The sequence below is a fragment of the Musca autumnalis genome, unplaced genomic scaffold (assembly GCF_047663935.1).
Source record: "Musca autumnalis isolate F117 unplaced genomic scaffold, ASM4766393v1 scaffold_4, whole genome shotgun sequence".
NCBI lineage: Eukaryota > Metazoa > Arthropoda > Insecta > Diptera > Muscidae > Musca > Musca autumnalis.
In genome coordinates, this window is record NW_027411977.1 from 68,392,242 (window position 1) to 68,420,106 (window position 27,865).

Here is a 27,865-nt window from a genome sequence, read left to right on the forward strand (position 1 = left end):
CATATTTATGAAAGAAAAACTGATCTCATTTACCTATTTATTAAAGTTTTAGCATCATTTTTGAAAAGTAGTAAGGTGAACGCAGACTTTCTGGGCTATGTGTAGGTCTTATAGCGTTCTTTCTGTAAGGTACATACCGCCAACGTAAGACTAATTTGGAAGAAGATTTCTTCATCTTGCCACTGATGCCAATTATGTTAATGTACGTGGTCAGATAACAGAGTTATAGGCTAATTTATCCATAGAAACCCTATTCTAGGGTAGCTTTAGTCAGCGGCCCACCATTTATAGTCTGGCACTAGATGGCAGCTGATTTTAATACTGGATAATCTTAAACCCATGACCTACTTTGGAAAATTATTCCCGAGGTGGGCACTGGTGGGCATCATGACTAAAACCTTAGGTCAAATTTAAGTATATGATCGAATTGGCATTTCAAAATACACTAAAGAAATATGCAGCTAGCTAGAATTCCACAACACGCTAAAACACAATTTTTTCATGAAAATTAGGCTATTACCTCCCCCTATACAATCCACTATAATACTTTGATATACGTTTTATTTTCGCGATATTTTGAATATATTTACTTGCACTTAAAATATGGGTTGTACTCACAACAAAAAGTATTAGTCAAATGTTCCCACTTTTGAAGCTATTTTTAAGAAGATCGCGTTCGAATTAAACAAAAACTTATATATTTTTAAAAAGGTCCATGTCATAGCTGTGAGAGTTGCCAGGTTTTGTACGAAAATTTTGACATTCATTTTTTTATTTTTGGCCAATGGGTGGATCCACTGTGTATTGGTGGGATTGATAAAAAATTGTTATCAGCCATTTTGTAGCGGCCGCCATCTTGGATTTCAATTTTTATAGTATATTGTATTCTGCTTGTTGAGCCCTTTCATTTGATACCCATATTGATGGGATTGATAAAACCTACGTTATCCGCAATTTTATAGCGGCCGCCATCTTGGATTTCAATTTTTTTATAGTATTTTGTATTCTTCTTGTTGAGCCCTTTCATTTGATACCCATATTGATGGGATTGATAAAACCTACGTTATCCGCCATTTTGTAGAGGCCGCCATCTTGAATTTCGATTTTTTATAGCATATTGTATTCTGCTTGTTGAGCCCTTTCATTTGATACCCATATTGATGGGATTGATAAAACCTACGTTATCCGCCATTTTGTAGAGGCCGCCATCTTGAATTTCAATTTTTTATAGCATATTGTATTCTGCTTGTTGAGCCCTTTCATTTGATACCCATATTGATGGGATTGATAAAACCTACGTTATCCGCCATTTTATAGCGGCCGCCATCTTGGATTTCAATTTTTTTATAGCATATTGTATTCTGCTTGTTGAGCCCTTTCATTTGATACCCATATTGATGGGATTGATAAAACCTACGTTATCCGCCATTTTGTAGCGGCCGCCATCTTGGATTTCAATTTTTTATAGTATTTTGTACTCTTCTTGTTGAGCCCTTTCATTTGATACCCATATTAATGGGATTGATAAAACCTACGTTATCCGCCATTTTGTAGCGGCCGCCATCTTGAATTATAATGATAATGAATAAACATAATTGTATTGTCACCAAAATCCAAAGTGTATACAAAATTTCAGATTAATCGGTTGACAGGAAGAGGGTGAAATTTGAATTACTAAATTTGACCCAAGAATAAATAATAAATAAAACAAGTAAAAAAGTATCAGTCGGCTTTGCCAACAGAGATATACCCTCAGCCTGTGTATATTGAAACAATTTTTTTCCAAAAAACGCATGTATTTAGGGAGTTTTAAGAATTTTGGGCGTTTGAACTGACAAAAATGTTGATTAGGATTTAGTATCAAAAGTTTTGCGGAGGAGATACTAAAAAGAATGGATCTCCAGCCACTACATATGGTACCATAGGGGTTTTTTACAACTTCAGGGATGTTTGCTCAAGAAGTATGAACTTGCCCCTGAAACAACTTTTACCATCGCAATTGAGGCAGCAATGCAAGTTGCTTCAACAAAAATCAAAGTGATTCGAAAGCAGGCCTTAAAGTGAACATGTTTCCGAAATTTTGAGTGGGAGGTACCGGATGGAGTGGACAAATATAGTCCATATTTGAACCTGATCTATATCTGGTAGATATATTAGGATGTGTAAAGTATGGACCAATTCGGCCACTCTCTTCAAGAGTTATCGTACGCACAATTTTTCCGAACATTTTTGAACTTTTGTGGGGGAGGTACCTGAAGGAGTGGACCGATATGGCTTATCTTCGAACTTAAACTATGTTTGGACAAAATATTACTAAGGCCAAACTTTGGACCGAATCGGCAGACCTGTTCGAGAGTTATTTTGCCCTCCAACCTCCTCACACGGTGTCATATGGGTTTTTTGCAACTTTCAGGCTATTTTCTCAGGAAGTATGGACTTGCCCCTGATGAAACTTATACCGTCGTATGGAGGGCAGTGAATACAAGTTGCTAAAGCAAAAATCAAAGCGATTCGAGAGATGTTCCTAAACGGAACTTTTCCAAAATTTTGTGTGGGAGGTACCCGACGGAGTGGACCGATTGAGTCCATATTAAATGCTGATATAAGTCTGGTACACGCTCCACGATGGGCAAAGTATGGACCAAATCTGTTACACCCTTCAAGAGTTATCGTGCGTACAAATTTTCCGAACATTTTCGAACTTTTGTGGGGGAGGTACCGGAAGGAGTGGACCGATATAGCTCATCTTCGAACTTAAACTAAGTTTGGACAAAATATTACGAAAGCCAAAATTTGAACCGAATCGGTTCATCCCTTCGAGAGTTATCGTGCGCTCCAGCCAGCCAGACAGACAGACAGACGGACGGACATTGCTCAATCGACTCCAAATTGTCTGAAACACATTTCGTCCAAACATACTTGGGGTCTAAAACCATTATTTCGAAGAGGCACATTTTGCCCGTATGAAAGTGTATATACCCTTCATAGCCTAAAGGCTGAGGGTATAACAAACGGGGTGAGCTAAATAAAACCTTTTAAAAAAGTATCAGTCGGCTTTGCCGACAGAGATATACCCTCAGCCTGTGTATATTGAAACAATTTTTTCCCAAAAACGTATGTATTTAGGGGGTTTTTGGGCGTTTGAACCGACAAAAATGTTGATTAGGATTAAAGATCAAAAGTTTTGCGGAGAAGATACTAAAAGGAATGGATCGGCATTGACCATTATGGAAGTGGATCTCCAGCCACTACATATGGTGCTTATGGGGTTTTTACACCCTTCGGGCTGTTTGCTCAAGAAGTATGGACTTGCCCCTGAAAAAAACTTTTACCATCATAATTGAGGCAACGAATGCAAGTTGCTTCAAAAAAATCAAAGTGATTCGATATCAGGTCTTAAAGTGAACTTATCCGATATTTTGTGTGGGAGGTACCGGATAGAGTGGACAAATATAGTCCATATTTGAACCTGATCTATATCTGGTAGATATTTTAGGATGTGTAACGTATCGACCAATTCGGCCACTCCCTTCAAGAGTTACCGTACGAACAGTTTTTCCGAACATTTTTGAACTTTTGTGGGGTACCTGAAGGAGTGGACCGATATTCATCTTCAAAAACGGAAAAAAGTGAAAATGGGTAAACAGATTTCGGAAGATGTCAGAAAATTGGCCATAAAGTTCCATAATGAAGGAAAATCTCTTCGAAATTGGCAAAATCGGAAAATTGGATAACCTTCCTAAAATTAGGAGGACCAAAAATTTAGTGAATCGGAGGTACGCGCCATAGTTAGGACTGTAAAGTTGAATCCTGTAGAAAGTGCAGTGGAAATTGCGGAAAGCTTTTGTAATTCGTCTGAAAAATCTGTTAGTGCAAGCACTGTTCGATGAACACTTAATGCTAATGGCCTACATGGCCGTGTTCCAAGGAAAAACCCGTACATTTCCATTGCAAACCAAAAACGCCGTCTCAAGTATGCAAAAAAAATGCAAGGCTATGGATATAGCATTCTAGAAAAATGTTCTTTTTAGCGACGAAAATCGTCCAAAATATGGAGATGCAAGAATGCAGAACTGGAGCAACAAAATATGATTTCAACTGTGAAGTATGGTGGGGGTTCGGTGATGGTGTGGGGGTGTATGGCGGCTAGTGGAGTGGGTAGCTTGGTGTTCATAGATAGTACTATGAATAAAATGGACTACCTTAACATTTTAAAAAATAATTTACACCACAGTGTTGAGAAATTGGGGTTGGATCCTTCGTGGATCTTTCAACATAATAACGACCCCAAGCATACCGCGAAAATAGTTAAGGGGTGGATGTTTTACCAGATTCCAAAGCAATTGGATCATCCCCCACAATCACCGGACCTCAACCCAATTGAACATTTGTGGGAACACCTTGAAAGGCAAATACGAAAAAGGCCAATAACAAACAAGGATATGTTGAAATCGGTAATCCAGGACGAGTGGTCCAAAATAAACAGGATGTTACATCAAATCTTGTGAAATTGATGCCTCGGAGGTTGAAAGCAGTCATAAAGGCTAAAGGAAAAGAAACAAAATACTAATATTTATTTTTTTTTTTTTTTTTCATAACAGCTCTTTCTTTAAATTTAAAGTTTTGCTCAAATAATCGGTTGCTTGCCAGTGTGGCCGTTAATTTTTGGCAGTCATCAGGCAACCACAAAATATTTTGTGGTTGCTGGACAGTTTGACATTTATCGATATTTCCGAAAAATTGACAGTCAAAACTGATTGTGTGTACCCCGCTTTACAAAATGCTGTTCGATAACAAACTTGTTCAATAAAAGTAAAGTGAGAATTACTTGCAAGAACTTGCAAATACTTTTTACTTGCGAAGTTATCGGACAGGCCTAATTACAAGTTTATAACTGTTAATAGTTATTCTTGTGTTGAAATTACAAGTACAATATTGCAACAGTTATTTTTTACACATTCCGTATAAGCTTGATAGATATTTTTTCTGTTTTCAAATTAACAGGGTGTTTTTGTAAAAATGCTTGCCTGTCACACGGACCGTTCGTACTAAAACGTATACGTTCAAAATTTGGTTCTTGTAAAATTTTACGAACCATTCGTTTTTATCTGAAAGCTTTCGTCTATTTCATAAAAGCTTTTATATTTCAGGGTTTCCATGATACTTATTTTGTGAATTTTGCATAGGCATCTGCACGTAAAATGTGTTACTTCATGGCAAGCCCGATAAACAGATGAAAAACAAAAAATAAGAAAAAAATGTAATCAAATTTGTCCAAAAATAATTGTGATAATATGAATAAACGAATCTACATACACGCTTGTGCTTCTATGGAAATAAATAAAATTGCATTCCTTTCCCGTTTTCGTGTGTTTTGTGCCATTTATTACTCAAATTATTTAATTTTCATCCAAAACGATGGGTCTTTTCCATTCGTTTATTTTTGACGTATTCGTTCGTCTGATTTTGTTACGAAAACCAAAAAAATTACGAAAATAAAAAGCTTTCATTTGTTTGTCACACGAATACAAACGTCAACCGCTATGAAAACCAAATTGTGTCTTCGTTCATGAAATCGACGAACGAATGGGCAAAAACTTTTTACAAAAACACGCTGTAAGACCCTGGGACACCGTACAACGATTGTCGAAAGAAAATTAGTTATTCATCTGCTGTTCTAATAAAATCATAATGGGGCATAAATCCGTGAATGGGATCTGCAACAAGTCGAAAAACAGCGAAAGAGACTTAGTTATGCTTACTTAGTTATGCTGAAGGCCCAGACTTCGCTGAAGTCAACAAGCGGAAGACACGATATTCCAAATTTTAAAATAAAGCAACAAATAAAGAGGAATGGAAATGTTTTCTTAGTTCGACTTATAGGGCCAACAGCTTGGTCAAACCATGCCAAAAACTTCGAATGCCGTTACTTAAATAATAATCGAATACATTCCTTAAAGTTCAAGTGTTTCCTTGTTGATATCGTTTATTGTGACTGCCGTAGGTTGCCAGATAGGATGGTCTCATCCCCATGGGAAGCCGGTTGAGCTACCTGGTCCCGCATCTTCAATTCAATGTATTCTTTATTTTTCAAAAAACATTATAAAAATTACATTTTTGTACATTTATGATTTCTATAAAATATTAAAGAATTATACAGCATGGTTTGCATTCAAACCGTCTGCTGGAATGTTGATCATTTATTAATTCTTAATAATAATTTTGATTAGTAATTAAATTCTTCCATCAAAAATGTTCTATATATTAGTGCTTGCTTTATGAATTTATATAAATTGAGCCAGCAAAAAACTTCACCACCATTGAGTATATTTATTATTTCATTTGTAGACAAGGTGAGTTGATTAAAGAATTTTACGCGTATATATTTAAGTATAGGGCAACGTCCAATAAAATGTACTATGGATTCCGGTTCTCCAAGATTACACAGGGAACACCTTTGAACCTCAGGTGTCCCATGTTTATTGGAGTTCAACCAGAGTAGGTCACCTCTTGCTCTCATTATAAGCGTTATTTGGTCTTGGCTAAAATTGTCATTGCAATATAATGGCCCACTGCTAATATCTAGGTTTTTGTAGAATCGCTGAGTACTTTGTTGTGATTTTTGTATGTGATCATTAAAGGCGCTGGTTTTAATGGACGTTATTAGATACTGTGCAGCCTCATTCCATCTGTTCTTATCTAAAGTATCATTGCTAGTATCAATGTTATTTTCCGTTAGCTGATTCATAAAATCCTTAATACATCCAAGATTTTTGTTGGCCAGTTTCGTTGCAAGTATATTAGGCAATCTACTGTTATCAAGGTCAAATAAGATTTTGCTTAAGTATGACAAATGGAGGGAATATGTATATATATAACCTGGTTCATATCCTGTCTCCAAAGCTAGGATGTAATTAGGTATAGATTCAGGGAGTTTTAAAATTCTTTTAATAAAGTACCGGTAGAGTTTTTCCACCTCAGTAAAGTATCCATTTCCCCAAACTTGAGCACCGTAGCTATGAATGGATCGGCAAACCGCTAAAAACATTCTCCATTTGGATTTTAGTTGCACTGATGGTTTTGAGATGAAATTTTTCCATGTTGCATTTATGGTCATTTTTGTTGCTTCTTCCTTCTTTAGTAAATGCTTCGTGAAAGATAATTTTGGTGTTAACAACATCCCTAGATACTTGTACTCATTAATCTGGTCACCGAATTCAAGAGGCATGTAGTAATATGGTTGAACGAAGGTATGTATGTATTCGAAAGCTTACTACTAAATGTTGCGGGTTCTTTCCATACTTTCAATGTAAAAAATTTCACACTTTAGATTCACTTTGACAGTTCTGTTGATTTACTTTAGGGACGGGCAGAGAATACTAGTTTCGTCCAACGCCACTTGGACTCATCAGTTCTTTGCATTGAAGCAAAGAACTCTTCCCCAATTTTATGACGACTCGAGCTCAAGAATAAATGTGACCGACGAATTCGTCTAAATGCGAATTCAACAGAAACATTCAAAAACTCTCGTAGCCGCATATTAACTACTCCCACTGTTATGCGTCTCCACAATGCAGATAATCACCATAACTATGTTGATAGTTTCTCGAAAATAACAACAAACAAATCGTCCACCGTGCTGTGTGTCTATTTTAGATTCACTTTCGCAGTGTTGTTGTGATGTGTGTTTACTTTTTATACCCTACACCACTATGTGGGGAGGGTATTATAAGTTGGTTTTGGCCAAAAAGTTTGTAACGCATCGAAATAATGGTCGTAGACCCATACTTATATATATCAAAATGAATGAATGAATCGACGAGCTGAGTCGATCTGGCTATGTGTGTCCGTCCGTCTGTCCATCTAAACCTTGTAATCACGCTACAGGTCGCAATTTTGATCGGATCGTTACGAAATTTTGGGTATTGATGGGGGTCCCGGGGGGGAAGAAGCCTATTTTTGGTGATGGTCGGATAATATTTAGGGGTCGGAATGGGCAAAAAACTTATGTGGTTAAAATGACAACGTTTTTTTCAAAAGCGAATATCTCAGCTTCTATATGGGGTATACCAAAAGCAAAACCTGACAATGAAAGCGGAAAATATCACCGTTCTAATGATGTTCTTGTAGGTGATCCAACAACGAAGATATCACAATAGTCCAAAAGCGGAGATATCACAATAGTCGGTAATTCATCCCATTTTTCCATTTTTTGGAAATCACGCTACAGACCGCAATTTTGATCGGATCGTCACGAAATTTTGAGAGTTAATGGGGATCTCAAAGAGGAAGAAGCCTGTTGATTTTGTTGAGGGTCGAATAATATTTAGGGGTCGGAATGGGCAAACAACTTATTTGGATAAAAAGACAACGTTTTTTTCCAAAGCTAATATCTCAGCTTCTGTAAGGGGTATACCAAAAGCAAAAACTGACAATGAAAGTAGAAAATATCACCTTTCTAACGATGTAAAGTAGGTTCTCGTGGGTGATCAAACAACGAAGATATCGCAATATTCGCAAATTAAACCCAAATTTTCATTTTTGCGATTTTAGTTATAATGACGAATATCACAGCTTTGGTCGGATACTTTCCAAAAGCAAATGCAAAGTAGGTTGGCGTAGGTAGTCAAATAATAGAGATATCGCAATAGTCGTTAATGCATCCCTTTTTTCCACTTTTTCTGCAATCACACAGGTCGGAATTTTGATCGGATCATCACGAAATTTTCTCACAGATATAGAAGCCTATTGATGTTGGTGATGTCGACAGTAGTCAAATATAAAATTAAATATTAATTATTTTGGTTCAGTTCGCCTTAAGTCATTTGGTATAAAAACCAGATAGGTGAAAACTTTCGTATCTCCATAAAAGAAATGTTTTCGAGTGAAAAGATTATTCACAGAGGTAGTGGTGTAGGGTATCACATAGTCGGCCCCGTACCGACTATAGCCTTTTCTCACTTGTTTATTTTTAAAGCAAGCCCAGCTTAACCACAGATTTGTTGTTTTCAAATTTTAAAAACAAGTTCTTAAGGTGGGTGTAGTTATAATTGATTTACTTTAGGGAAGGGCAGAGAATACTAGTTTCGTCCAACGCCATTTGGACTCATCAATTTGTTTGTTGTTATTTTCGACAAACTGTTATTCTGTAGGTCCCGGGCCACACTAGAATAATTTCACTGAAATTTTAACATGAAATGATGAAGGCCTGCGTACATAAGCTGCCTTGCCTGCTTACTTCTGATAAAAGAATAAAAAAGAAAAGGGCAACCCAGTTCGAAATTTGCTCGGCCTTCTTTATTCTTTTATTTTTATTATGTCAAAAATTAAGCAGGAAATCAAGACAATCAGGCAAGGCTGCTTATGTACGCAGGCCTTGAGTCTCTAGATTGAGTTCCATAGTAGAGTAAAATAATAAATTGCTGTAATGGGGAATTCGGCCTAAGAGCGCTTAATTTCATGAAATTTTTAAATGAAATTTACTCTAGTGTGGACCAGGACAAGGCAATATTTATTATAATTGATGGCAGTCCATCCTGGTGAACTAAAAAACACTTAAAACGTCTTAGTTTTCATTGTTTACATATGGTAACCCTCTTAGTAGGGACACTATATACCTAATATGGTAATACTTGTTAATAGTTAATCCTTATTAAGAAAAAAAAATCATAAAATGTCATGATTTTTCAGTATTTTCCGAATAAATTGGGTATTTTGAAACCTTCATTACGTTTTGAAAACATTTGTTTCCCACCTTGTATAACATGTTAATTATTTGTTTTGGTTATTATTGTTGAACTACATGGGTTAATTTTTTTATTTATATAATAAATTGGGGATTTAGATTGTGCAGTGTATTCTGTTAGTCGTGCGAGTCACTGTAACTGCCCTTACACGGCGAAAAATATGTATTTAGCCATAATTTTGTTTCTGCATTCCAAACCGACCAAAAATACCTGCTATGCCGCTACAAAATGTGTAGCTGCTATATTGAAATTATTTTTAAGAAGTAAACCCGCTTTTCCATCTCCGGCCAATGACATTCTCTGTAGAACAACAACAATACTTGGATTTAATGAGGACGAGAGAGAACACGAGAGCATTTCGCCGTATCTCGTCGCTTATTCGTATAGTAACAATTTCGTTTTGTTTTTCGTCGTGTGTTGCATACACACACACACAACAACAACTCAAGTAATTACCAACAACAACAGAATTGTATTTACGAGAATGCAACATGCAGATGCGAGTTTAGTCCAAGGAAAAATATCAAACGCAATGGATGTCCCGCGTTTAATCGATGAAGTACGAACAAGGCCAGCTTTGTGGGATACAAGGAATTCTACAAACAAATGGCGTTATTCCATCCCAGAGCTGTGGAAAGAGGTATCAAACGCTGTTGGTAGTGATGGTAAGTTTATGAATATTAATATTCTTAGAATTGTATGTAAGTGAAGATGTGTGCACAATATACATATATGTATGTAAAATATAATGTATTATTGTACATATACAATATGGGAAATTCCATGAAGCGATAGGTAGTGTGGTAGATTGTAAGAAAATATTGCTATATGCAAAGACCAAAAGCGAGATTCTGTAACCTTTTTTTGCTAGAGATAGAAGAGCTATTTTGAACCTCTCATAAAAAGGAACAATAAAAAAATACAGTATGGGCCATTATTATATGTGTTCTTTTACTATCTGAAGGATTTGATAACGCAAAATAAACCAATTTAGAGGCAATAAAAATATAATTTTTACATTGAAAGTCATTACCAAGAAGCTCCTCCTTGAAATTCAATCATCACTTTTAACTTTATGTTAACCGGAAAGCTATAAATCTGTTCGGTAAATCCAAACTATAACAAAAGAAGACTTATAATAATGGGGGTATGTATGTTTTCGCAAAGACATAAATACAACAAGACATTTTTTGCTATCATTCTTCAGTGAATGGCTTTTGAATTTAACATAATGTTATATCACGATATTTAACCGAATTTACCTATCCAATTGACATAGAATTATTCTTGAATAGATCCTTGAATTCATAAATTTCGTTTCTGATACCATTAGATGAAATGTTCCTCCTTGGTTGCGACTTTGAATTAACAGCAATCTGTTAAGGGTAATGTTTCTATACAAAGTTTCGTAAACATTTTTTTGTTGCATGCATTTTGTCTAGTCTTAGTTGTATTTATTGGTGTGTCTTTTTACTTACTAAATGTTGCTGAAACAATTTTTTCAGCAACTTTTCCTTTATACAACTGTCAAAATCAGAAACATTAGTAATAATTATTACAAATTATCGAGTACGCAGACAGGCATATTGTCTTTGGTTTTCGGTTCTACCCATGGTAGAACAAATATAAGGTAAAGTAAATTCTACAACAAATACAACTCAACAACAACCACAAAGGAATTTGTTTTTGTTTGTAACGTTACTGTCACCGGTACATGTAAACAAAACAAGGAAATGTCTAAATATTATTGGAATTTATAAAACTAATATTTTTCACATGTGATTGAATATTTTGGAAAACATGAATAAAAATTCGTTACATTTTCGATTTTATGTTTCCGTATCATTCCACTAAATGCATACTTTCTCGCAGAAAGTAGAATTTTTGCAAAAATGTTTGGGGTCGCTAGAAATTCACTGAAAAGGAGAAGCTGGTTCAATCTTTTGTTTTTGAAATCAAAGAAGCACATATGTATTAAGGCTTTATTTTTTCAAATTTAACAAAATACCTCACATATTAACAAACGCTGTACCGCCTCTATAAGCGATGCGTTATTGTGCGGCTCGTCGTTCGGACTTGGAGGAGGTTACATATCATTGATATGAAGAAGTCCTTCTGGGAAATAGTTTTTTTCGGAATGATATATATATATATATATATATATATATATATATATATATATATATATATTAGCCTAAAACCTCCATGAAAACCTGAAGGCACCAACGGCGCAGGGAGTTTCTGATTCGTACAGTCTTTGGCCATCGTATTATTTCATCCAGTCATGTATCAGGTTGGGATCCACTCCTTCGGGTAATTCCCACAGAAAATTCGGAAAAAGTGAAGTTTAGGAGCTCCTCTTGCATCGTTTTGATTCTTTTTTCAGTAGATTGTTGTAGCGGCCTCATTTACAATGCACGATGGGGGCAATGGCAGGTTTTTGAGGCAAAAAGTCATTGTTCAATTTTCGATTGAAATCAAATAATAACGGAATTAAATTCTTAACACTTTCAAACCTCTAAAACCTAAAAATTACAATCTGGCAACGACCCACGGCGACATGCCAAGCTGTCAAAGATGTTATAATTATGATTCCGTTTATTTCTGACATTCAGTCGTAATTAAACAATTTAAGTAATTTTGGCGCCAAAACCTGATCTGTTGATATTATCTATTTTTTAAAAATGGAAAATACGGGCAATGGTATGTAAATTAAGATTATTATTAAAAATGTAAATGTAATATTAGATGTGGTCAATAATTTGTTGTGTCAGTAAGTGATGGTTTTTGATGTGGTATCGTCCATGTGTTCTTTGGAGTAGAACTTTCGACTTCAGGGTGCTTTCTCGTAAAAATATGTATCTGGTGAAAGGTGACAATGTCGGCTAACAGATTTTGAAAAGAATTTTTGCGTATATTTGCGAATAAAAAAATTATCATCTTCCAGATTTCGTAAAACTTAAAAAATTGGATATTTTTAATTTTTGGTTGGAAAATAAGCGAAAACCTAAACTCCTTATAGAATGGATTTCTGCAAAATTTAATCGAGGTGTCAAAGACAACTTCATGACGGAAGTTAAAAAGCAAATTTATAATATTTGTGCACGCCTTAACCAAAAATGGATAAAAAATTGGAGGTCAAAAAGTCGTGTATTACAATTTGAAAGCTTATGGTTAGCTAGCGACGCAGTATTTTCGGTAGAACAAGGTAATGATAAAAATAAGAGAGGGCGCCCTAATGTGGATTATAGTGAAGGAAGAAAACTTGCTTCGGAAGTCTGCTATGAACACGGCAACAGTACCAAACCCTTGATTCATGCCGCCTCTGTTTCGGCCAATTTGTCAAAAGAAAAATATTTAAACTATGTTCTCAAGGAAGTTCGGTATCAACCAACTAAATTGAGAAAACAATTATCTTCGACAGAGAAAATTTATGAACGATATATCCAAATCTGAACTGATTTCAATATGATGTCTCAATAATGTTTTCTAGACCAAATTCCGTCACACACTTTAAATTTCATCACAATTGGACATACAGTGCCCGGCATAATTATTTTGACAAGTTTGAAAAAATTATGTTTTTGATTTTTTACCGGATTAGTCGTCTACAAAAATATGAAAAAATATTCTGGCTAATCCTTTATTAGAGTACTTAAAATAAGTAATAAATTTTATCAATTCAAATTTACGATTGCACTTTTGTAATGGAAATAAAATTTCACTGCGTGGCATAAGTATTTTGACAAAATTGTTTTATTGATTTTTAGACCTCAAAAATTAAAAATGTTTTGTTTATACTTATGATTATTATTAGTTACGGTAAAAATAACGTGTTTCACAAACATCTGTGCCATTATGGACCCATTTACGGATCGATATTTCAAGGATTTAGGGATATTGAAGAAATTTATCATTAAACAACATTTTCGATGGTTTTCTCCCATTATCACGGAATATTTTGCGGATTTCCACTTTTTAATGAGAGTAGGAACATTTTTCTCTTACAAATGTGTCATTTGGAGGAAACTACTTTTAGTTTGAACCCGAAATACGTTCCAAACCTGCACCACAAAATTCAGCCTTACCATAGTAGCAGTGTTCTGCAAATGAATACATAACACTTCGATCAGTTTACTACCATGTAGTTATGAAAAATAGTTTAAAGTGCCAAAATATTCATTATAGTCCACAGCATTATCGATAAAAATTAAAAATCACAGTATTTTAAATGGTGGATCAACCTATTCCGATGCCTGGGTACATTTGGGCATGGCAATAGCATCAGGAGGATATTTATTTCACAAAGATATCAAACATTTTGGCGGTTTTTGGACTCAAGCTTACTGAAAAGTGTATTTTAAAATGAATTATGTTCAAATATATTTTTATTTGCCCACAATATGCTCCACAACAATGATCGATGGGGTGCAAATGATTTCGATTGAAAATCTAATTGACAATTTTTGTGGCTATGATTTATCAACCGAGTGGAATGGCAAAAAATTAATTCAAATTGATTTTTTTTCTAATGTTTAGAGTTTCTAGTCTTAATAGAGAGTTTGCTTTGACATCGAAATTGCTCAGAAGATGAGGATTTGTGTGCTTAAGTAAGATTAGATTTGCAATTCTGCTCTATTTACCGGAGAGCAACTTCTGTAATTTCACATTTTCTGACTAGATGGCGCATATTTACGGTGTTTTCAGTATTTTGAGATTAATTCGTTACAAAATAAATAGATAACTGCAGCAATGTCTAAACATTAGCTACATTTATCACCGAAAATTCAATTTTAAATTTCACTACAATTTTTGACACCAACATTCCCTATTTGAATTAAAAATCTATGACTGTCAAGTACATTTTTTCTTAAATGTTACTAATTTAGCTAAATAAATTAATTTCGTTGCCAAAAGGTTCCATTAAGTACCAAAAGTAACATAATTATGACCTGTCAAAATACTTATGCCGTTTTGCGTTTGCCTCCCTTTTTTAACATTCGCCTACATAATCACAAATAAAGATGGATTTTTTTTTGATCCACTAATTTTTATTTAGCTGAGAGGACAAAGAAAAACCCTAAACTGTTATTATCCTGCTATATTAATGCTGACTTTAATTATATGCCTTTTAACACAAATGTAAATTTTGTCAAAATAATTATGCCGGGCACTGTATATAGCGTGATTGCTATGAACCGATTTCGATATAATTTGGCATACTTTTTTTCTAGACGTAATTTCGTCACACATTTTAAATTTCATCGAAATTGGACAGAATTTGCGTGTTTGTTGCACCAAATACCTAAAATCGGGTGAAAATATATATGGGACCTATATCCAAATCTGAACCGATTTCAATATAATTTAGCAAACATATTTCTATACCAAATCCTGTTACACGTTTCAAATTTCTTCGAAATTGAACAGAAATTGCGTGTTTGTTGCACGAAATACCTCAAATCGGGCGAAAATATATAAGGGAGCTATATCCAAATCTGAACCGATTTCAAAATAACTTGGCAAACTTATTTCCAGTCCGAATTCCGCAACGTATTACAAATATCATCATAATTGGACAGAATTTTCGTGTTTGGTCCATCAATTACTTGAAATCGGGCAAACATATATATGAGAGCTATATCTATATATGAATCGATATCAACAAAATTTGGCAGATTAGCTTCTAGGCCGATTATAAACATCTGCACGAAATTTTGAAGGTCTAGCTTGCCCCTGTGATTTTTTGCCTCAAAAACATATCATCGGCCCCATCGTGCAATGGTACAATTTTATTCCGTAGTAAATCAATACTACCTGAGATAATGGTCAAAGCACCAAAACCCTCCCGGCAAATACTAAAATGTCTATTGTGCAAGATAACTCTAAAACTTTTTCAAAAATTTCTATCAAACTTAGTTTAACGTAATTTAATATTTCGAGTTGTTTATGAAGAAGTTTGGTTACAAAAAAGGTTTGGTATATATCAATGATTTGGTATACTCGTAAGTGATATAAAACGATTTTCAAACCCGTATTTGTTTTTGCAGCTAAGTCAAAACTACTGTAGCTATTTTCGTACAAAATTAGGGAATAAATTCTCATAGTTCATAATATCTACAACATTTTTTGTAGTATTTCAAATATTCCTCGGACTTTTTATTCATGTAAAGTTTTTAAAGAAAATTATCTTTATTTTTTATAAGTTTATTTTATAAGAGTTGGTTTTAGCGATTTCTCTGGCGGATTTACCAGTAGACCAAATGTAGCATATTTTCCGAAATCCGTTTTTCTGACTTTCTCTTTTTCCGAATATATCGTCTTTGTTACACACACAACAATTAATTATTGGCATGATGTTGTCATTAACAGGTGAAAATCAATTGATATGTTCAAAAAACCCAACATTATTGAAAAAAATTCTTGTAATAATTCCTAATTAAAAATCGAAAATTTGAAAAATTCTTTGTTTGCAATAATCTAGTTGACTAACTGTATGTTATTTTTCTTAAATCCACAATATAATTAATTATGCGATGATCAGAGAACAAGAATCTGTTGAGGTACCACTTCATTGTTAAGTATTTCAATTTGGTTTTGCTGAGAATAACCGTTTTCCATCTCACTAGGATTGGAATTATGTACCTAAGTTGATCGCAGGTTAATACGATAAATATCATTTCGGCTTCAGTAGAACGTCTCCAGATATTCCAATTTCTTCTTTTTTAGATTAAGTAACATTTGCTTGCGGAATTTATGTCATAATGTCCTATCTATTTCCGTATTTCAAAACCCACATTCATCTGATTAACTTGGCGTACTTATTTTATCTTCTCAATATACGTCCACGCCACCATCTGGATCCCAGAAACAGAATTGGTATACAGAGGCATAGCTTTGATCACCTTACAGTAACTCTGGTCGGGATTTACCTTAATACTCAAGTACACTAAGACCTCGCTTTGCGTCGTAGAACCGTTTCAAAAAAAAAAAAAAAAAACGAAAACACGGCTCAAAGTGAATTAAGTTTTTCTATGGAAACTAATGTAAAGTTCGGAGATAGGTTCCAGGGTTAGGAAATCGTTTTTTTTAAGAAGAAAATTGAAAAAGTACGCATTTAAAGAAGAAAAATTGTATAATATTTTATTATAAACAGAAAAAATAAAAAACTTCGTATTCAGTTAAAACAAAATAAACCAGGAATTCCATTCATTTATGAAAACACAAAAAAATTAATCACTTTCAGATGAGCCTGTAATGGACGTTGTCGTGAATCGTTTTTTTCACAATGTAATGGTCCAATGTTTGCTGTACAGCTTTTTTCTTCATCGTAGAATAGATTTCCTTGTAGCAATTGACACTTGTGGGAACAGCCTGGGACACTTTCACACTCCTTTCCTTGTCCGGATCGTTTTTTAAAAAATGTCCATAGCTTCGTTAATCAAACACATCGATTTGGAAATTTTGGTTGGAGGTTAAAATTTGTTCTTCGAAGATTTCTGATGAAGAGTCACTATTAACTTCTTTATTAGTCAGTTGTAATAGATCTTCATTAGATAATTCTCGGTTGTGTGAGGTTAGAAGTTAATTTATGTCAGTCTCCCCATGCCTTCAAAATAAGATTCTCTTGCTAAATTTGAAATTTCATGACGAATAGCTTGTGTATCATCAACATTTGTAGCGCATATTCGGTGAACACATTCAGGTCATATGTTGCTCCAAGCACCATTCATGCAGGATGGTTTTACGTCTTTCCACGAACCGGAAATAATATCTATTGCTTTCATAATATTGAATTTTTTTCCAAAACTCTAGAATAGAAGGCTTATCGCGTCCATCAGTCTCACTTATAAGAAGTTTGAATGTTCTTCGAAGGTAATAACTTTTAAAATTCGATATAACACATTGATCCATCGGCTGAATAATTGATGTCGTATTAGGTGGCAAAAATGCAAATTTCACGTTTTCTGATAACTCATCAAGTAAATTGAGTGGCCAGACGACTTGTCTACAAGGACCAAGGCCTTGAAACTTATGTTTTCTTTTTTGCAATATGCTTCAATTGCTGAGATAGCACAAGTTGAAACCCAATCGTGAAATAATGATGCTGTAATCCATGTTTTTTTGTTTGATCGCCAGTGAACAGGAAGCAAATTCTTGGCGCAACCTTTCATTGCTCTTTGATTTTCTGTTTGGTAAATGAGAAATGGTTTAAATTTGCATTGAAACCAGGAAGAAGTGTTAAGGCCTGCATACACAAGCTGCCTTGCCTGCTTACCTTACTTACTTCTGATAAAAAAATAAAAAAGCAACCCAGTTCGAAATTTCCTCGGCCTTCTTTATTCTTTTATTTTAATTATGTTCTAAATAAAGGAGGAATGCAAGGCAATCAGGCAGAGCAGCTTATGTACGCAGGCCTTTAGTCTATCTTTGCTAGCTTTAAATCCAGACGCAGATTTTTTCGTTTTAAATATAAAAGTTCTGCTAGGTAGGCGTTTCCAAAATAACCCAGTCTCGTCAACATTAAAGACTTGTTTCGGATCATAGCCACCTTCATGAATTAAAGCTTTTAACTCTGTCAAATACCGTTCTGCAGCAGTTGTATCAGCGCTTGGAGATTGGTTCCAGGGTTAGGAAATCTTTTTTTTAAAGAAGAAAATTGTAAAAGGACGCATTTAAAGAAGAAAAATTGTATAAAATTTTATTATAAACGGAAAAAAGTAAAAAAATAAGCATTCAGTTAAAACAAAATAAACCAGGAATTCAATTCATTTATGAAAACACAACTAAATTAATCACTTTCAGATGAGCCTGTAATGGACGTTGTCGTGAATCGTTTTTTTTCACAATGTAATGGTCTAATGATTGCTGTACAGCTTTTTTCTTCATCGTAGAATATATTTCCTTGTAGCAATTGACACTTGTGGGAACAGCCTGGGACACTTTCAAACTCCTTTCCTTGTCTGGATCGTTTTTTAAAAAAATGTCCATAGCTTCGTTAATCAAACACATCGATTTGGAAATTTGGTTGGAGGTTAAATTTTGTTCTTCGAGGATTTCTGGTGAAGAGTCACTATTAACTTCTTTATTAGTCAGTTGTAATAGATCTTCATTAGATAATTCTCGGTTGTGTGAGGTTAGAAGTTCATTTATGTCAGTCTCCTACATGCCTTCAAAATAAGATTATCTTGCTAAATTTGAAGTTTCATGACAAATAGCTTGTGTATCATCAACATTTGTAGCGCATATTCGGTGAACACATTCAGGCCATATGTTGCGCCAAGCACCATTCATGCAGGATGGTTTTACGTCCTTCCACGAATCGGAAATAATATCTATTGCTTTCATAATATTGATTTTTTTCCAAAACTCTAGAATAGAAGGCTTATCACGTCCATCAGTCTCACTTATAAGAAGTTTGAATGTTCTTCGAAGGTAATAACTTTTAAAATTCGATATAACACATTGATCCATCGGCTGAATAATTGATGTCGTATTAGGTGGCAAAAATGCAAATTTCACGTTTTCTGATAACTCATCAAGTAAATTGAGTGGAAACTTTTGTTTTCTTTTTTGCAATACGCTTCAATTTCTCGGATAGCACAAGTTGAAACCCGATCCTGAAATATTGATGCTGTAATCCATGCTTTTTTGTTTGATCGCCAGTGAACAGGAAGCAAATTCTTGGCGCAACCTTGAGAAATGGTTTAAATTTGAAATCGCCATTTGTATTGCCACTAAGAAGAAGTGTTAGTCTATCTTTGCTAGCTTTAAATCCAGGCGCAGATTTAAATATAAAAGTTTTGCTAGGTAGGCGTTTCGAAAATAACCCAGTCTCGTCAACATTAAAGACTTGTTTCGGTTCATAGCCAACTTCATGAATTAAAGCTTTTAACTCTGTCAAATACCGTTCTGCAGCAGTTGTATCAGCGCTAGCTGTTTCGCCTTTAAGTGCAATGCTGTGCAGATTTCCTCGAACCTTAAATCTTTCAAACCAGTCATGACTAGCTTCAAATGTTTCATTCATATATATATTGCTGCAATGTGCATTATCATTGGATACTGCTTTGCTTTTTAGGTCTTCAAATAAGCTTTTTGCTTTAGTTTGAATTGCCATCTTAATGATATTCTCTGCGAAACCTGGTTTTCAATCCAAACAGAAGGCAATGACCCCATTTTTATCATCAATGCACTTATGGTACGGGTGATCATTTTTACGTCTAGTGATGTTGCAGGTTTTTCAGCCTCACTTATTTTATCCTCACCACGATCTCTAATTGTTCTTACAGTTTATAACGGGTGGTTTTATCTAGGGCTGAGGTAGGCTCAGTCGCTGCCAGGGTCGGCCTAAGGTCCCACCAACCTTAAGTAAAACACGAGTGTTTACAAGTTTAATCTTTATTGTGAACTCTTGGTGTTTGATGAACGAATAATATATGTGTGTGGAGAGTGGATGCAATATTATTTAATATTATCGGGAGTGGCTCGGTAATCGTTCAGCTCTGCTCTACAAGACTCGGGTTGCTGTCGGCTCTGGGCAATCGGTAACTTTCGGTTCGGCAGTGGTGGACTCGGCTTTACAAGACTCGGGTTGCTGTCGGCTTGGGGCAATCAGTAAATTTCTGCTCGGCAGTGGTGGACTCGGCTCTACAAGACTCGGGTTACTGTCGGCTCGGGGCAATCGGTACCGTTCGGCTCGGCAATGGTGGACTCGGCTCTACACGACTCGGCTCTGGGCAATCGGGCGACTTTCAGCTCGGCAGTTGTCGGTTGTGGTTCGGTAATGCTTTCGGGTGGTTGTCGGCTCGGCGGTCGTCGGGTGTATGACTCGACTCGATGGCATTCGGGTTGCTGAAAGAGGTCGGTAAATATTTAGAAGCTTGATATGAGCGTTAAGCTTGCTAAGAGCTTGGAGCTTGCTAAGAGCGTTGAGCTTGAAAAGAGCTTGGAGCTTGCTAAGAGCTTGGAGCTTGCTAAGAGTCTGGAGCTTGCTAAGAGCTTGGAGCTTACTAAGAGCTTGGAGCTTGCTAAGAGCGTTGAGCCTGCTAAGAACTTGGAGCTTGCTAAGAGCTTGCTAAGAGCTTGGAGTTTACTAAGAGCTTGGAGCTTGCTAAGAGTCTGGAGGTTGCTAAGAGACTTGGAGCTTACTAAGAGCATGGAGCTTACTAAGAGCATGGAGCTTGCTAAGAGCTGTGAGCTTGCTAAGAGACTTGGAGCTTGCTTAGAGGCTGGAGCTTGCTAAGAGACTTGGAGCTTACTTGGAGCGTGTTAGAAACGTCTTGTCGTACTTTGTCGGCTGGTGATCGACGACTTCGGTGAATAAACCCAGAATACATATTCGGGTAGTTACACGAAGTGAATGAGAATTATTATAAACGGTGGTTATCGTTAATTACCCCCAAGTTAAATTTGTCCACTATACTGACTGTGAAGTGGTCGTTGATGCTAACGGATGCATGTAGAAATACATATATGAAACGGTCACGTTACAAGTTGTTGGAGCCACACCAAAAGCCTTTGCTAGGTTAGGTGTGGGGGCGTGTAGTGTATATATATATATATATATATATATATATATATATATATATATATATATATATATATATATATATATATATATATTGACTACGCCACTCGGAGACCTTTCGGTCCATTGTGATCATCCATAAAGAAAAAGAGGTTCAGAATTACCTGAAAAGACAAGAGAAGAGAAAAGAGAGAAGAATAAAGAAAAAAGGGTGTGGTTTGGAAAGTAGTAATAAATGAATTATTAAAAAGAAAAATGAAGATATAATAAAGAAAGAGAGGGTGGTTTATTTGGCGATGGTGGAAAAAACTGTCAGAGAAGGAGTTACGCTTATGTGTCGCGCCGTCCCAGCCAATTCAGATTTTTGATTATGTTGTTTATGATTGTTGGTTCCATGTTTGAGTAGAAGGTTAAGCTTGGAGGAAAGCGTATTCCTGTTAATCTATATCGCTTTCGAGTTAACATCGAGCAACGACATAAAATATGCTCGATCGTCTCCGTTTCCTCCTCATCATCACAGAGCCTGCAATAGTCCACGCCATAATCCTGCCATTTGCCGACTCCCTCAATACCCTGTTTTCTGATTTACTCAAACTTAAAAGTGAAGTTGTTCTCTTTGTTGAAAGATTCGGCCAAATGGCCCTTGACATCTGCCTTCTCGTTTCCCACAATGTCACAGTGTCCCGGTACCCAGCAGAGTGGGACAGCGTTAGTGAGGTTCGCCAAAGCAGTTCTACACTCAAGAACGGCCTCAGACTTGATATTGGGGGATTTGATGGCTTTAAGAGCCGGCTGACTATCAACGAAGATAGTCACCGGTTCAAAGATTTCAACATCCAGACTTTTTATCAACTCTGCGGCCATTTCTGCTTGGAAAACACTACAGTCGCTGTTCAACCTATATGAGTGTTCGAGGCAAAGCTTCTCGCAGTAGACGCCAGCTCCGGTACCTTCTTCTTGGAACCGTCTGTATAGAAAGCTAGACCGTCCAGAGGAGGGTTACTACGGATCTAGTCATCTCTACTAGGGATAACGACCTCAAAATCATCAAATCTATGGATTGGTGATAAGTAGTCGCTGAATTTCCCCTGCTGATTCAAGCTAAGGTTTGGCCCTAGCTCCCGAAGAATGCATGCATGACCATAGGTGCTGTCACGACAACGATTCAATTCATGTAGCCCTAGGGCACTACGTGCTGCTTGACCTTTGATGCTAAGTCTCGTGGGCAAGAGGTTTAGCATCGCATTCAGAGCTGCTTGCGGTGTACTTCCAAAAGCTCCAGTTATCAGGATCGAGGCTGCCCTTTGCACCTTGTCTATGTTGCCAGAGTTCGATTTATGTCGAAGCGCATGCCACCAGACAAGACATCCATAGGATAGGATGGGTCTCACAACAGTATTATACAACCAGTGTATAATAGCTGGATTTAACCCTCAACTTTTCCCAATCGAATTCTTACATGAATAGAGTGCGATCATACCTCTCTTCGTCCGTTCCTCGACGTTCTTTTTCCATCTCAATTGAGAATCCAGGATTGTACCTAGGTATTTGGCCTCAGGAGATAGATGTAACTGCACTCCATCCAATGTTGGTGGTATGAAGTCGCCGAGCTTACGCTTTCTGGTGGACAATACCAGTTCTGTTTTCGTTGGATTTACACCAAGGCCATTTGTGGTGGCCCAACGGACAGCTTTGATAAGGCTCTTTGCATAAGCTCCGAAATTGTGGACAAGAATTTGCCAGTTATGCGACAACCTTGATGCCCTGATTGTCGAATTCCGCCAAAATATTGTTTATCACAAGTAGCCACAGCAGCGGTGAGAGTACACCTCCCTGGGGAGTACCTCTAGTTACTGTCTTCCTTGTTGTCAACTCCCAAAAAAAAGCCTTTGCTATGTCCACAGACTTCTCTGTCTTATCACATCGTCCCAAGATGTCCAAACTGATAGTTTTTTTACTTTTGGGGAGCACTCTTTCCACTCATTTGAATTCGGAAAATAGTTATATTTTTGTAGATGAAATTACCCATACAAAATTATTATTTTTATCAAAAAACGGAGCACTTATTGATTTTAATGTATGTGTTTTAATAACGTGCATTGATGTCTTGTGCTATCATTTACATGCATACTAATAAAAAGAAGAAGACAACGAAATGTCCACTTTTTCTCAAAGAGACAAAAGTGTGCCATCTTTCAAAAGAAAATTAAAAAAGTCTCAAACTTAAAACAGCGCAACAGCGAACAACGCATAGGGAAAATTGGTATTAACTAACCAACGACGCAACTTCGAAAACAACGCAAAGCGGGGTCTTGGTGTACTTAGTTTTTGCTGAAATTATGTGTAGGCCTGTGCCTCTGAAGTTATCTTGAAGGTTTGTGACAGATTGTTTTAGACACGACAAGAGGCAAATGTCATCTGTGGAGGTCAGGTAATTTTAAAAGGTGTCATCTATTAGCCATTGGATACTGCTTCGTTAAACCGTGGTGTAGATAGTACCACTTCACTTTTATCCGTTACATTTTGTATCAAAAAATTTTTTTAGCGAATAAATTAAATAAAATGGAGAATAGAGAAATTACAGGTACAGGTGGACCTCGATTATCCGTAATGGTCGGGACCGGAGGCATCACGGATAATCGATTTTCCCGGATAATGGAGTAATACTGTTTCGCATATATTTTTAATGAAAAAATATGCGTTATTTCAAATATTTATAGATAAGACCAATTTTCTATTTAATGTGAAGTTTAAACGATTGAAATTACTCTAAAATAATTCATTTGTGCCTTTTATCAATGCACTTATTCATGGAATCGCCCATATCTTGACTGTCCTCGTTTTTGTTATTTTTAAACATTTGCCATTTTTCGCTTACACTCTCGTCTCTTTTCATATACTCTCGCATACAAACCAACTGCATGGATGCCTGCCTGCTTGTCTGCTGCACTATTGATTTTGGTATACCACCATTTCGCCCAATTGCTGTGTGTCTCATGACTGGCTGGCTTCATTTCGCCTTCATTTGATTTTGTGGTTGCTGCTGTTTGGTTCGTTATTCATACACACATATCCATACGTAGTCGAACAATGCAAACGTAAGTGGAAGAATTTACGCGATGCATATCGTGCTGAGGTTCGACGAACTGAACGACGCATGGAGAGAGACAAGCTAATGGGCGAGTATGATCCGACTGCAAACTACAACAGTAAATGGGTATATTTTGAGCCGATGAGTTTTATTAACGATTGTAAGCGAGCGCATTACACATCGGGCGGTGAACATGAGAACACAAGTTCCAATGACGATGAAGCTGCATTCGACGAAAGATATCAAATGGATTCCACAGCACGTAATCGCCAACACCAACATATTAGTGGCGAGGATGGCGATAAACATGCACCTAAAGATGTCATTACTGGCGAAGATGATGACGATGACATCGTCAACGATATGCTGTTTGAAGAATTTCAAAGTATTGCCACACCTCAGGCGGCCAGACGTTTATCGGCTACATTATCCCTAGGCAATTCATTGGATCAAAATCTCTCGAATAGTTCCATAGAAAAACCAACAAATTTATTAAAACATCATTCATCGAAAAATGATGGCGAACCGAAAGACTGTAAAAAATGTCCATCAAAACGACGCAATGAAGATTGTGTCCATTTCCTGGAAGATCTTGAAAAGGAAGAACAACAACTGATTAATTCAACTAAACGTGATATCCGGAGAACCCTTTCACACATTGATGATTCCGATTATAATTTTCTGGTGAGTTTTTTGCCACACATGAAGAAAATGTCGGATTTACAAAATTTGCAATTTCGTGGACGAATGTGCGATTTGGTATTGAGCACATTGGCGCCCAATATGTCGAGACACAATTCACCGGCACCGCCCCCTTTAACACCGGCACCCCTTATTATTAAAGTGGAGCGTGGAAATAGCAGTACAGCAATAGCACAGCCGGAATCGACAACAAATCAGGATAAAGCTGCTGCTCCCAGCAGAAATGATGACGAAATTGAATTTTTTTGAAATCAGTAATGATGCAAAACTATTTTAAGAGTGATTTTTATCTTTTGGCATTACACATTTTTATTAAATTAAAAAACGATCTCATTCTTTGAGAAATATATATGATTTATTGCAAATATAACTATATTAACCATCACAAAACTGTGTTATAATCTGTGAGGTGCAAATTCAATGGATTTATGGCTAGGATTTAATCGACGTACAGTCTACGTACACCCTACAAATCTCGAGTTTTAAGGGTAAGGAAACATTTTTATGAAAATTCAAAGTACATAGTTCTATTTCATATCCCTAATGAAAAACATTGAATACAACAAAACTATATTCCATAATACGAATAAGGGTAAATGAAGCTCAACCTTAAAAATACCGAAAGTCTGGAGGTACCGTTGTATGGGGGCTATATCAAAACGTGGACCTATATCGACAATTCTCTGGAGGAATATTATATACCAAATTCTAAACATCCTTGCAGTAATAGAAACAAAATTATGAGTGAAATTTCAAATAAAGTTGACAACACTGTTACTATCGGTAGACCTTTACGATTAATTTTTATTGATCGCTAACTTACCTAATCTTCTTCTTTATTTGCACATCCGGTATTCGGATATAAAGCGATCATACAATATAATAGATATGTTCTTTGTACATTTTATTTTATATACTTAATTTTATGTTATGTTAGTGGTATTAGTTCTCTATTTCTTGCAGCCTGTATTAGATTTCTTTCATTACTGTGTCCAGTCCAATCCTGGATGTTTTTAATCCAAGATAACTCTTTTCTGCCTCGAACTCGATTTCCTTCAACATTGCCTTTAATAATGGTCTGGAGAAATTTGTACTTATCGTTCCTCATGAGATGTCCTAGGTATGCAATTTTACGGCTTTTGACAGATTACAGCAATTGTCGATCCAAATTCATTTTTCTTAAGACTTCTTCATTTGTGACCTGCGCAGCCCAAGGTATTTTCAAAATGCGAAGGCTTCGAGTTTTTTCTCATCAACTTTTTTATTGTCCACGCTTCTACTGCATATAATAATGTGGATCAAATATAACATTTTACGAATCTGGTCTTTGTCGAGAGACTCAAGTCATGGTTAGTAAGAACTTTCTTATATCTGTAGAAAGCACCTCTGGCTAACTCCACACGACGTTTCATTTCGTTTGACATGTTCCATTGTTCGTTCAACAGTATTCCCCAGTATGTAAAGTTTTTAACGCGTTCGATTGTATCATCTTTTATTTTGAGTGTTGTATTGTAATTTTGATCCTTTCTGCTGATTACCATATATTTTATCTTCTTTATATTTATCTTAAGGCCATATAGCTCGCTTACGCATGTAAGTCTATCTAATAGTTTTTGCAATCCTGATAGGCTCCAGCTATCAGTGTGGTGTCATCAGCATAACGTACATATATTATTTATTAATGTTCCATGCACTTTTATACCTATGCGTTCAGTTTCAATCGATTCATGAAATATCTTTTAGTAGTATATGTTGAACAGCAGAGGTGATAAGATGCATCCTTGTCTGACCCCCTTAGATATTGATATTTCATCAGTTAGTTCACCATTTACTTCTATCCGGGCTTTCTGATTCCAGTACAGGTTTTGTATGCATCTTATTTCTTTTTCTTCAATACCAATGTCTCTCAGAATAGTCATTAATTTATCGTGCTGGACGTTGTCGAAAGCCTTTTCATAGTCAATGAAACATAAAAAAGGTCCTTCTGCACATCTCTACATTTCTGAACAAGTACTTGAATGCAGAGAAGGGCTTCTCGGGTACCCATAGCCTCTTTGAACCCAAATTGAGAGTTTCCCACAGCAGCTTCACATTTGGCATATATCCGTTTATGGATACTTACTTACTTACTTAGCTGGCCCATTACAGAATATTTGTTCTATAGGCCGAACTAAGAAGAGATCTCCATTCCTCTCTATTTGTTGCTTTGCACACTGGAATACCGCGCCTTGTCATCTCATCATCCACTTGTTTGCGCCATCTATTCCTTGGCCTGCCAATTCTGCGTGCACCGCCATGTGGCATGTATTCATACGCCTTTTTAGCGGGTTCATCATCGCTCATTCTTATGATATGGCCTAGCCAACGCAATCGCTGCATCTCGATACGTTTAACAATATTGATGTCGTTGTATAGCAGATACAGTTCGTGGTTCATGCGACGTCGATATTCACCGTCAACGCAGATTGGTCCGTAGATCTTTCGAAGAATTTTTCTCTCAAACACACCAAGCACTGCCATGTCTGCTTGCGCAAGTACCCAGGCTTCGGAGCCATACATCAGCACGGGTAGTATCAGTGTTTTGTAGAGCGTTATTTTTGTTTGACGAGATGTGGCTTTGTTTTTAAACTGCTTACTTAATCCAAAGTAGCATCTGTTGGCCAATACAATTCTTCTTTTTATTTCACAACTGATGTCGTTTGTTGTGTTGACGGAGGTGCCGAGGTAGACGAAGTCTTTTACTACCTCAATATTATAGGAACCAACTTCCACAGTCGGTCCGAGCTCAATGGACGCATT

At 36.2% G+C, this 27,865-nt stretch overlaps 1 protein-coding gene across 2 annotated transcripts in view; it reads left to right on the plus strand.

Annotated features, from left to right (window-relative positions):
- The window catches only part of LOC141401584 (uncharacterized), a 31,594-nt gene extending 6,138 nt beyond the window's left edge, over nucleotides 1-25,456 (plus strand). Inside the window, exons 1-2 of one of the 2 annotated variants that reach the window (XM_073981896.1) lie at nucleotides 10,221-10,411; nucleotides 24,357-25,456. In XM_073981896.1, coding sequence (XP_073837997.1) covers nucleotides 10,231-10,411; nucleotides 24,357-25,315 — 1,140 coding nt within the window. In that variant the 5' untranslated portion in view covers nucleotides 10,221-10,230 and the 3' untranslated portion in view covers nucleotides 25,316-25,456. Of the gene's footprint in view, nucleotides 1-10,220; nucleotides 10,412-24,356 lie in introns of those variants that run through there. The other variant, XM_073981898.1, reaches the window with a different exon arrangement.
- Nucleotides 25,457-27,865: the final 2,409 nt, after the last annotated feature.